This window comes from Asterias rubens, chromosome 11, assembly GCF_902459465.1.
Source record: "Asterias rubens chromosome 11, eAstRub1.3, whole genome shotgun sequence".
Lineage (NCBI taxonomy): Eukaryota > Metazoa > Echinodermata > Asteroidea > Forcipulatida > Asteriidae > Asterias > Asterias rubens.
Window position 1 is genome coordinate 10209150 of NC_047072.1, and position 12579 is coordinate 10221728.

Consider the following 12579-nt stretch of genomic DNA (forward strand, 5'->3'; position numbering starts at 1 on the left):
TCCCTGATGCCCCTGATCTTGGTGCCCTTCAAAAGTTTCCCACAGACTTCAAGATTTTCTAAACAACAGTTTCAGGCCAATGATCCTGAAAGAAGTGATGTCACTGTACTGCTTCACCAGTTAAAAATGTGTCACTTCTGCCAATTGCCGACAACTGAAGTTCCCATAATCATTATTACAAAAATTAATGATGTTTTCTATTAAAGCCACCATAGTGTATGCACTCCCAAACACATTTTGTTTTACAGCACTCAAATTTTGTGCTCTAAAAATGTTTCTAAAACGCAGAACTTACCGTCCCTCTGCGATACCCCCACCCCTTCCTCCAAGCCCCACCCACAACCTAACAGCCTCTAATATTTTGGTGTTACAGCGCCACCAACGGCAGGCCTTTCCAATCATGTTTTTGCAATTTTTTACCGACGAGAGAAAAAAGAGGCACTGTCACTAATTTACATTCTCTGCTTCGTCGATAAAGAGGTTACCGTAATACATGCATACGAATTTCGATGCAGACATGTTGTAAGTATATATGATGTAATGCATTTTGCCAGGCTAGAATTAACAAGTTTGTTTATCACAATATCAGACTCAGAGGGTTTTATTGTAATGTAAGGTGGGTGTACACAACGCAATCGGCTGTCCAGGAATTGACACTGACTGCAGAGACTGACCACTAGTCTCGACATGACAGACCACTGCTGATGACCAGACGTAACTGACAGTCGACACTGCAGTACTGCACATGCAGAGAAGTATCGTCATTTGGAGCATTCAGTGCAATACATGCATCTCGTTGTAAATGTAAAGTCTGCTCTGTACTGCACATGAAATGAGAGACTGATGAGAGGTAAATAAATTATAAATCATTTGATTGAATGAATTTATCTAAATTAAAATACTAATTGTTGTTAGAATTAGAAACGTGATTAATAAACACCTTGGACGGTTTCAAGTCTCTGACTGGTCAAAACCCGGTCACGCGGGGGAGTGTTAAATGGTCAGTATAAAACTATAAAGACCAGCTTTGGAAAATAGCGAATAAGTGGCCCCTAATTTAAATCAGCATACATTGTGTAAACCTCTTGCGCGTTGCACTGTATCGCATGCTTATTTATATCCATGTTTTATTGCAACTTCGCGCACTTGCGCATACGGGCGCTGAAAATGTATCAATTTTGAGTGCACGCGTGTAACAGGTGCGCACGTATAAACTCATTTGTCCATATATGATCTTGTTTACTACAGTCAGCAACATGCTACATGGACGCTGAGTTCATGCGCGCGTTTTAAAGGAACACGTTGCCTTGGATCGGACGAGTTGGTCTATAAAAAAGCGTTTGTAACCGTTTGTTATAAAATGCATATGGTTGGAGAGATAATTTAAAAGTAGAATACAATGATCCACACAAGTTTGCCTCGAAATTGCGTGGTTTTCCCTTTACTGTGCGAACTAACACGGTCGGCCATTTATGGGAGTCAAAAATTTGACTCCCATAAATGGCCGACCGTGTTAGTTGACGAGGTAAAAGGAAAACCGTGTAATTTCGAGGCATGTTTGTGTGGATCATTGTATTCTACTTTTACAGCATCTTTTTACCCATATGCATATTATAACAAACGCTTTTCAAAGACCAACTCGACCGATCCAAGGCAACGTGTTCCTTTAATGCTCAAAGAACAGCTATCGTCCAATCATTTGACTCCTTTGAACCCAGTGAAGGCGCTGAACAGATCATTATTTAAAAAGAGTCAAACTGGTCTCAAAGATCAGTAATGTGATTAACGCACGAAAGAGATGGGAACCATCAAAAGCTCAAATATGGCCCCTGAACATGTCTGGAAGTATCGCCGAGAGAAAAGTCCCAAAATTTTGACAATTTTAGCCGTTTAATTCGCTAAAAAAAGTATTTGTTAATGGGAATAACAGTGTTCGGACCCGGTCTTCACTGCGTGGTAATGACCTTGGTTGATGGCTGGCGCTGTTAACGGACCTCCCCTCTGGCTCGGTCTGTTAACAGCGCCAGCCACCAACCTGGTCATCACCACGCAGTGAAGACCGGGTCCGCGCACTGTTATTCCCGAATTATTGATAGTACTGCAATAATCATATATATTCATCATACTATCAACTATCAAATTATTGACAGTTGAGTCATGTCAGTATTCCCGAGACATTGTGCAATGCCCATTTATTTTGCAAGCCTTGAAAAAAATTGTAATCTCCGGCAACTGTTTCTGTAGTCTAGTGGTACTGGCATGAAGAACTACTGTTTACATGAGTCATAAGTCCATGACTAGTGAGCGGAACGGACCTAGTAACAGTATAGTTCATGAGTTATACGATGTGCCTGTGATGGAGACAATGGTTGCAATTTTATTGAGAATACAGCCATTAATAATGTCATGATGAATACAAAAAATTATAATAATAAATTTATACGATCATGAACAATACATAATAATTTAGTGATACTCTTTTATTATGGTGATAAATTAAAATTTAATAATTAGCAGCACTCCGCACATCAACGTAAGGCATAGATTTATATGTATGTTTCATATGTGCGACTTTGTGGGAGGTTTTTTATATGAGGAGAGGTGACTGTTTTCCTCATCCATAAATGGAGAGAAGAAAATAGGATAGTTTTGAAAATAAATAGTACAATAACATTGCTTTATAATCACTTTAAAAAAAAGATATGGGGATGCAAAGAAAGGTTGTTCGTACAGGTCTGATACTTCACGGAGGCAACGGAGGCGATTGCCTCCATGTTGCCCCTTGCCATTGCCTTGGTGCCCTTGAAATGCTCCTGTAAAAATGTACAATTTCCTCATAGGGTGCCCTTTGCCAAAGAGAAAATGCCTTGGTGCCCTTGACCCTTCAAAAACGAAGCATACAGGCCTGTTAGTAAATACATGTCATGTTCATGTACAAGGGGAGTTCAATTAAAATTGTACTTTGCTTGCTGTTCACATACAGTGCACACTGAAATATGTAAACATGTTAGGCCTGGGCGACTAGTGAAATGTACTACTCGACTGGTCGTGCCTAAAATAGTCGCGACTTTGACACTAGTCACGACTAGTTTTTAATTCCCAAGACGCATTGCGGCATAATGTTTGCTGCAGGCGCTATAGTAAAATTCATGCTGAAAGATGTATGGGTACATACATATGTACGTGTACTGCAACACGTAGTCCTGCATTCTTTGTTTAAAATTAGCTGTCACAGAAATTTGTTTTGGCTCAGTAAGCGGAGAATGATGATTGTAGGCAGACAAGTATTGTACATTAGGCAGACAATTTGTGGGCGTGTCGTGGCCAAGAGGATAAGAGAACACCTAACTCCAGTTCTTGTGTTTCTGTTCAGCAGTGTGGGTTCAAGTCCCGGTCGTGACACCTGTGTCCCTTAGCAAGACACTTGCTTCTCTCCGCCCAGGGGTAAATGGGTACCTGCGAGGCCAGAAACGGTTCTTGTGATTGATTAGCTTAGTGCGCTACATTGGCAGCAAAGGCTGCAGGCTGTATACTCCCCAGGGAGCTGAGATGTGACCATGGGTAATAATGTTGAAGCAGCATGAGCGTCACTGTGTGATGGACCTGAGCACTATATATAAGAAGCCACTAAAATTGGGCCCTTGTGCCTGGGTCATCACAATATGGATTCAAAGCTCAGATCTGGCACTTGTGTCATTGAGCAAGACACATTTTAACTATTGTACAACTGCTCCAAAATGACCTGACGCGGCCGAGTACATTGTTTAATTATAGAGGGACTCCAAGCCAAGGCTTTCTTTAATTCCCAAATTTTTCCAATGATTCTCATGAAAGTGGGAAAAACATTTATAACAAATCTCTAACTCATCTAATCTCAAGTTAAAACAGGGTACATGTTATACGATGTAGACAGTGCAAGTCTTGCATGGGCCCAACCGTGGATGTTTTTTGTGGATGAGATTTTGTTTCCGTCAATGTAATGTGTTGTGGGGATGTCGTAATAGTGATAATATGAAAGTAAAATAAAAAAGTAAAATAAACCCGAGAATAAAACTGCAAAATAAAATGAAGATTTTGTTGTGCTCACCTCTGATCACAAAACCTAATGTAACGCTTGGTTTTGATACGCAGTGAGCAGTGATAATTGCCAGATGATGCAATTGCAACCCGGAAGCCTTTTATTACAGTCTATGTTTGCTCAACTGCGTCACACATCAATTTTCTATTTATAAAAGTTTAAAGCCATTGGACCCTTTCGGTGCAGAAACAAAAATAAAAGTTCACAGATTTACAAGTAACTTACAGGGTTTACAGAAGGTAGTGGTGAAAGACTTCTCTTGAAATATTACTCCATGAAATGCTTAAATTTTTGAGAAAAACAGTAAAACAGTATCAATTCTCGATATCGAGAATTACCGATTTATTTTAAACACATGTCCTGACCACAGCGAAACACGCGGATACAAGGGTGGGTTTCCCGTTATTTTCTCCCGACTCCGATGATCGATTGAGCCTAAATTTTCACAGGTTTGTTATTTGATATAGAAGTTGTGATACACAAAGTGTGGGCCTTGGACAATACTGTTTACCAAAAGGGTCCAATGGCTTTAAAAGTCAGATGAGCATCTTTGTCCCAGAATTAAAAAAAAATTCAACAAAATTAACACATCAATTGCTTACAAATCAGATATTTATTATAAAATCTGAAACTAGTTGTGTAAAAAACAGGTTACTACAGTATAGTTGTAGTTTTAAATTTTGTCATTAGATAAAATTTAAAACGCAAGGTGAGTGAGGAGATCATGATAGCCAGTCTAGTAGGTTCTATAAATGTTTTATGTAGTGTGCCATATTGACCCCTTGCACGCATGTCACACGCGGCAACTGATGCCACGCTCACCATGTTGGTGGGCAGTTAGGTTTACGTGTATTAACCCCGCGTCGCCTAAAATGCGCACTTCGCTGCATAACGCACAGCATACTCTTTGCATAGAGTTATATATGAAAACACACAGTAAAATTGCCCACCAGTATGGTGCATTCAAGATTTTTCTGATGATGACGTCAGGTGAAATGGGTCAATAGACCCCTATTGTAAGACTCCATTCAATCATTAGGGACAACATGTATTTGAAATTTAACAAACCTTTTTGTAGAGATGCTATTGTAGGTATTTTTGTAATTTTGGCCATCACACACAAAACAATTATAAAATTTAACTTGTTACAGCACAAACCGAAAATTAAGGTATTAATTTACTTCTTAATTTTTACACAGGTGCACATCTACACCGAATCCCTTTATCAGTGCAGCATACATTGTACGTTAAGTGTAGAAAGTGAGTCAACAAGTGGAACGATGCACAGGGTATGAACGCAATGCTACGGACTTCACCGACATAAAAAATGAGCATCATCAGTAACACAACACCCGATGCCGTCCCATGTGAAAGACTAATTTGTCACGCCGCCGGACCTCCTCATGATGTATACACAGACAGAGCATCGGGGCAGACATGGAGGGGTAGGAGGTGATTTATTTGGTAATCCATGGAGGAAATGGTTGGCGTAGATCAGCTGTAGGAGACGCAATCAGCACAAGGCGTGATTTGGAGGCTGTCATGTGTGTTCAAACCAAACATGAATGATTCTACTTCTAGCTAGGAAGCCACCATTGCTTACTACATGAGAGATAACAAGTGGTTCGTATTTTAGTACTGTTTGATGACCTATCAAAAAGTGTGCTCTTTATAAAAGGGGCAAAGCTGCAATCGACATACTCACCTGTGGCCTTGTGCCAATGTGAAACATTAAGATGTTAATAAGAAAGTTTCCCGTGTGTTGTGCCAATTGATGAGTGCAATTCTTGCCGAGGTTCTGTCTGCCAGTGTGATGTTATACAGGACAGTAAAGAACTACAGTCGTGCTGCTGTTACTGGAGTTGGGTACGTAATGCGTCTCATGTCCAGATACGCTCAGGATCCCCGAACATGGTTGCCATCACATCTACTTGTTAAGGTCTCGGCAACAAGTTATTTATTATCAACAATGCTTGCATTGTTTTTTCCTATGGCGATGTGGCGATGACATTCCCAATGGATGCCACGAGTACAGCAAGCAGTAGCGACGACCCTGGTGGCAGCAGCTTGATCGGTTCCACGTGCATCATAATAAATCAAACCAGCACGAGCTCCGAGGAGCCTGAAAGCACGGTGTCTCTACCGGTGTCACTACCGATGTCGCTCGGCGCAATCATCCCGCTGACAATCCTCATGGTCTGCATGATCTTTATCAGCATTCTGGGAAACAGCATCGTGTGTCTGATTGTGTACCAGAAGCCGGCGATGCGGTCCGCAATCAACCTGCTCCTCGCCAACCTGGCCTTCGCTGACATCATGGTGTCGCTATTCTGCATGCCCTTCGCCCTGATCACCTTACTCCAAGGGGCGTGGATCCTAGGGCAAGTCATGTGCGAGATTACGGCCTTTCTGTATATCTTTTTCGTCATGGAAGCGACTTTCATTCTGGCCACGATTTCGGTTGACAGATACTTCATCATCGTGCGTCGGAAAGACAAGCTGAACCCCCACCGAGCCAAGATTGTCATCGGTGTTTCCTGGCTAAGCAGCTTCCTGGTGGCCTTCCCACCCGTTGTGGGATGGTCCCACCTCGGGTACTCGCCCGGCCAGGCGCAGTGTCGAGTCCAGATGCCCATCAACCCTGCCGACAAAGCCTACATCGTCTGTCTCTACCTAGCCATTTTCTACATTCCGTGTGCCGCCATGTCCTTCTCGTATTTATTCATACTAAACACGGTGCGCCGCAACTCCCTACGTGTGCAGAACCACCCGGAGTCTCTTAGCATCAGCCAGGCAAACAAGCTTGGCCTGACGACTCTGCCTCGCCCGTCTCGCGTCAACATGGACATGAGTTTTAAAACCCGTGCCTTCACCACTATCCTTCTATTATTCATCGTCTTCATTATGTGTTGGGCGCCCTCCGCCATCGGCATGTACGTCGAACTCTTCTCGGAATCCCACAGGATGAACCCTTTTGCCGAGGCCGTGATCGTGTGGCTGACCTATCTCAACTCAGCCTTCAACCCAATCATCTACTGCTGGCGCATCAAAAAATTTCGCGAGGCTTGCCGGGAGTTGGCTCCCAAGACTTTTCGCCTTCTGCCCAAGCTGCCCGGGCGCACGCGCAGAAGGATTCGCCCTAGTGCAATGTATGAGTGCAATGAACAATCGTCAGTATGACAGCTGTTAAAATATTTATTATCTATTTATTAATATCAGTATAACGGAAAACGTTCACAGGTCATAATTATTTATTTTTGTCATTTTAAAATTCTTAATATTTATATTTATGGAATGTGTGTAGAATTGATGTCAAGCAGCTTACGTGTAGTTTGGTGTATTAGTTGAATTCGTTGTGGAATCTTGAACCAATTGTGTAATGTATGAATCCCTTGCTCTTACAGCTTGCATGGCTACACTGTCAGCTCAAGCATGGTCAGCATATTGCATAAATGAGGCTTGTCTGTGATAACTGCACACGCATCCTAAAAATGTGCAGCCAATTGCATTGTACAATAATATGTTGTTTGTACATCTTTTTCACGAAGAGGCTTTATAAGCCCCACAGCCAATCTTGTTTGGAGGAAATCACAGATATTGAAGTTAAACAATTTTTTTAATCATTGTTTCGGAGACCGTTTGTCAATTAAACTTTAACATTTTAACAACCATGAAAGTGGATCTTAAATCATGCACATTTGATGTTATTTTCATCAAAGTTTAATTAATTAGTAAAAAACTTAATTAAAACCAAAAATACAAAGTCCTGCCTTTTTGTAAAATCTGTGCATTATTGAGGTCTGTGTGCAGCGCATTGTGTACAAACCAACGGAATTGCCTGTTTGTGAAAACTCTAAAAACGGAGTACATTTGTACATGCTTGTAATTTTTGGCACTGTGCCATCGCTATGTAGTACACAACATGTACTTCAATGTACAAAATTGCAAATCAAACTTGGCTGTTCGTGAAAACTTACTGTCCTAATAATATAGTGTAAAATGTCATTTTATTTTATGTAGGCCTACATCTTGAATAAATTTCCCTACTTTACCAAAATATGGAGCCACTGCTGACAGCACATGTCCCGCATTTGAGGTACCAATTAGTTGACTCCACAAAAATGCAGACCATACCTGTTCCCTGATATTTTTCCAGGGGCATTTTTTGATCACAAGTATACTAATTACAGGTTTTTTGTGCTTGAAAGAAATCTTTGAAAAGGACAAGGGGTAACTCTTAACAGAAAGATTTTAGACACTGTGCTCCTCTAGTTCGTTTCTTTTTAGTTTCAAGAATATAATACATGTATGAGGCTCAGATTTGCATACAGTAATGGAAAACTACATCCGTGTACATTGCCCCCATGGTTGAGCATGAAACAAAATATTGTGCAAACAAATATTATTAAGTTTGTTTAGTTTTTAATCATTGAAAACTAGCCAATTAATTTGTACTTAAAACCAATGTTGTCAAAGCAACCCTTTGAATAATTATTTTTTTCTTCAACTCTACATGTTCAATATTGTCCGTGTAATTGCGTTTAAATCAATTTGTTTAGGATGAATAGTGTCATTATAATATTGTGTTTTTCAGTTTGGTTACATTAGCTTTAAAGGGACTGGACACTATTGGTAATTACTCAAAATAATTTTCAGCATAAAAGCTTATTTGGCAGCGAGCAATGGAGAGCTGTTGATAGTATAAAACATTGTGAGAAACAGTAACGTACTCCAGAATGTAGTTTTTAAGAAAGAGGTCATTTCTCACTCGAATGATAAAATACTTCAGCTGAAGCCTTTTAGTATGCATCTGAAAGCACACAAAGCAATGAAACAAGGACGTGTTATTCTTTTATTATTCTCGTGCAACTTCGTTGACCAATTGAGCCCAAATTTTCACCAGTTTGTTATTTGATGCATACATTTGATGTTTATGTTACCACAAAATGATATGATACATCAAGTGAGAATACTGGTCTTTGACAATAACCAGGAAGTGTCTGGTCCTTTTAATATGTTTCAGGTGCATTCAACTCGGCCAAAGACATGTAAAACAAACTGTAATTCACCCACGCAGCTTTGAGTATTTTTTCCACTGGGAAAAAATTATATCATCATTTAAAGAAAGAACCAAATGCCAGAATAATTTACAGGTCAAGTCAACTGTGTCCAAGAAAAACCATTGCCAGCCCTGTTAGTATTGCATAGTACAGTATTATTGGGTTTTTTTTTAAGGCACTGGACACTATTGGTAATTACTCAAAATAATTATCATCATAAAACCTTTCTTGATTACGAGTAATGGGGAGAGGTTGATAGTACCAAACATTGTGAGAAACAGCTCCCTCTAAAGTGACGTAGATTTCGAGAGAGAAATAATTTTCCAAGAATTTGATTTTGTGACCTCAAGTTTAGGATTTGAGGTCTCGAAATCAAGCATTAGAAAGCACATAACTTCGTGTGACAATGGTGTTTTTTCTTTCATTTTTATCTCACAACTTCAAAGACTGATTGAGCTCAAATTTTCACAGGTTTGTTTTTTTATGCATGTTGAGATACACCAACTGTGAAGACTAGTCTTTGACAATTACCAATAGTGTCCACTGTCTTTAAAGGAGGTATTATAATATATGGTGCAGCTTTACATCCTGGTTGAAGGTAATATGAAATCGGTTTTTGTGTAATGGTGATTTATAGGCCTGATTAGGTTGTTGTTTATGTAATGCTGATTTATAGGCCAGATTATCAAGACAGGAACACATTATTATAACTACATCATGCAAAAACTACAGCACCTCAGTAAGTAAGATTTGAAGGGAAGCTTTCCACTATCATTATTCTAAAAACCCTGTTTAATGTAAACCTATGGACATTTTGAAAAAGTACCGAAATCCTTTAATGGCTCTAATTGTAGCTTACAGAAGCAGGGAACTCCATCAAGCTTACTTCAACGGCTAGCAGGGAATTTTATAATTTGGGATTCAGGGTCTACTTCATAGAGTATGGTCGACATGTAGCTTCATAGAGGTTCTTAAGTGTAAACAGTTCAGCTTACTACTTTAAAGGGAAGGTACACGTTTGGTAATTACTCAAAACACATATTAACTTAAAAATTGACTTGGTAAAAAGCATTGGAGAGCTGTTGATAGTACAAAACATTGTGGAAACTACTCCGTCTGAAGTAACACCTTTTGAGAAAGAGGTAATTTCTCACTAAAATAATAAAATACTTCTAGACAGAAGTCTTTTATTCTTTTCTGAAAGCACACAAATTCGTCCAACAAGTGTTTTTTTTTTCTTTCATCACTTTCTCGCAACTTCGTTGACTAATGGAGCCCAAATTCTTACAGGCTTGTTATTTTATGCTTATTATGGGATACACCAAGTAAGAAACACTGGTCTTTGACAAGTACCAAACGTGTACAGTGCCTTTAAGGTTACCTGCCAAAGCATAGTCACAGACATGAACCATTTGTGATGAGTAGAATATGTATCCAGCGCAGGGCCCAAAAACACATGTCTGCTTAGCAGAACTGAGCTGGATGCAGTGACTTGGTAGTTTGGCTAGTCACCTTATTCTGGTAAGCATAATTTTACTATGCTTAAATGCTTTTCATGCTTCTCTATGAAACTGGGCACTGTGGTTTCCAGTGTTTCTGCTAAGCAGAAAAATGTTAGGCAATAATTTCAACTTATTAGCAGGCCTTCTCAGTAAATCTACTTACTACATGTACATGTATTTATGGATTATATGGAATTTGTCATTGAAGTTTGTCATTGAAGTTTTTGTTATGTTATAGAGTGTTTACAGTGGTGCTTCTTTTTTGTGCAACAACTTGGTTTTTAATTTTTCTTTAAAAGCAGGGTGTACTTTTGGTTATTACTCCACAAGTTATATGACCCAAAAGAGCACAGGATGAGCAAACGTTGTTAGAAGTTACCCGAGTGACCCCCTTTAAAGACACTGGACACTATTGGTTATTGTCAAAGACCAGTCTTCTCACTTGGTGTATCTCAATATATGCATAAAATAACAAACCTGTGAAAATTTGAGCTCATCAACTGGTTGTCGAACTTGCGAGATAATAATGAAAGAAAAAACACCCTTTTGACACGAAGTTGTGTGCTTTCAGATCCTTGATTTCGAAACCTCAAAATCTAATTTTGAGGTCTCGAAATCAAATTCGTTGAAAATTACTTCTCTCTCGGAAACTATGATACTTCAGAGGGAGCCGTTTTACACAATGTTTTATACTATCAACCTCTCCCCATTACTCGTTACCAAGTAAGGTTTTATGCTAATAATTATTTTGAGTAATTACCAATAGTGTCCACTGCCTTTAAATGAACAGGATACCAGTTGCAGATCATACTTGTGGAATAGTATTTTGGCTGGTAAGTGGTAACCAATATCATGGTAAGCATTGCTCGATCTTGGGTACGAGTTGACCCATGGTACAAGTTGATTGTTGATTCAGCGTTTAATTCTACATGTAGTTCACAGTGTTCATCGCTCATTGCAGTTTATTGCCAATTTCTGCTTAGAAAATAGCAGGCAGTATTTTCTGCTCAGCAGCTTTATGAAATTGGGAACAGTTTGTTTTACAATAACTCGTTAACTGAATATTGATGTAATTAGATAACAAGTTGTGATGTGTGGTGTTCCTTGCTCTATGGTGGTGTACTGTACAATGATCAATATTGTAACTTTGTTTTATGTGTACAAATTAGTACAGCGGTGTTTTACCAAATGTTTTGTGCAATAATCCATAAGGTAGTTATAACATATTGTTTTCGTATATCATTAACCAAAGCCTTTTCTGGTACAAATAAAGTCATAAGAACTTTCACACTATAACTTTTTGCTGTTTGTCAATTGATTTTGAAAGTGCCTTCACTCAGAGTTTAAAATGATATTGGAAATCTTTCTTGATTATATTTGTAAATAATTATATTATTAAATTTCTCGGGCAGACAAAAATGCACATTGGTAAAAAAAAACATTAAAAGATACATCTCAATAAGCAAATCAGTTTCAGAAATGAAGGAAAGAAAACCAGCTGGAGCCTGTAGGACTGCCTAAAATAAACAAAGTTCATTTAAATCTAAAAGCTCTCTTGAACAGGGCACAGTTTCATAAAGCTGCTAAGCACACCAATTTGCTTAGCATGAAATTTCTTACTTGATAAAAACAGGATTACCAACCAAATTTCCATTTGTTGCATATTTCTTGTTACTGGTATTCAGCTGTTGTTTACTTATCCTGAAAATCATGTGAAAATCGGTTGGTAATCCTGTTTTTATCAAGAGGCAAAATATTTCATGCTAAGCAAATTTTTGTGCTTAGCAGCTCTATGAAATTGGGCCCTGGTTGTAACTTTTTCCCTTTAGCTTAGAGGTATGGACTGGGCTTTGAGCGCTACATCTGATACAAGTAATGTGTTTATTATGAAATAAAATATGGTGGGGTTAAAGGGAAGGTACACGTTTGGTAATTACCC

General features: G+C 39.0%; 1 protein-coding gene across 2 annotated transcripts; it reads left to right on the forward strand.

Moving 5' to 3' along the window:
• Window positions 1–425: 425 nt before the first annotated feature.
• LOC117296588 (high-affinity lysophosphatidic acid receptor-like) lies at window positions 426–8730 on the forward strand. 2 transcript variants are annotated; one of them, XM_033779608.1, is made up of 2 exons: window positions 426–522; window positions 5278–8730. In XM_033779608.1, exon 2 carries the CDS (start codon window positions 6083–6085, stop codon window positions 7256–7258), a length of 1176 nt encoding a protein of 391 aa, XP_033635499.1. In that variant the 5' UTR covers window positions 426–522; window positions 5278–6082; the 3' UTR covers window positions 7259–8730. The 2 variants fall into 2 exon arrangements, with proteins under 2 accessions (XP_033635499.1, XP_033635498.1); XM_033779607.1 differs by lacking the exon at window positions 426–522 and adding an exon at window positions 562–850.
• Window positions 8731–12579: the final 3849 nt, after the last annotated feature.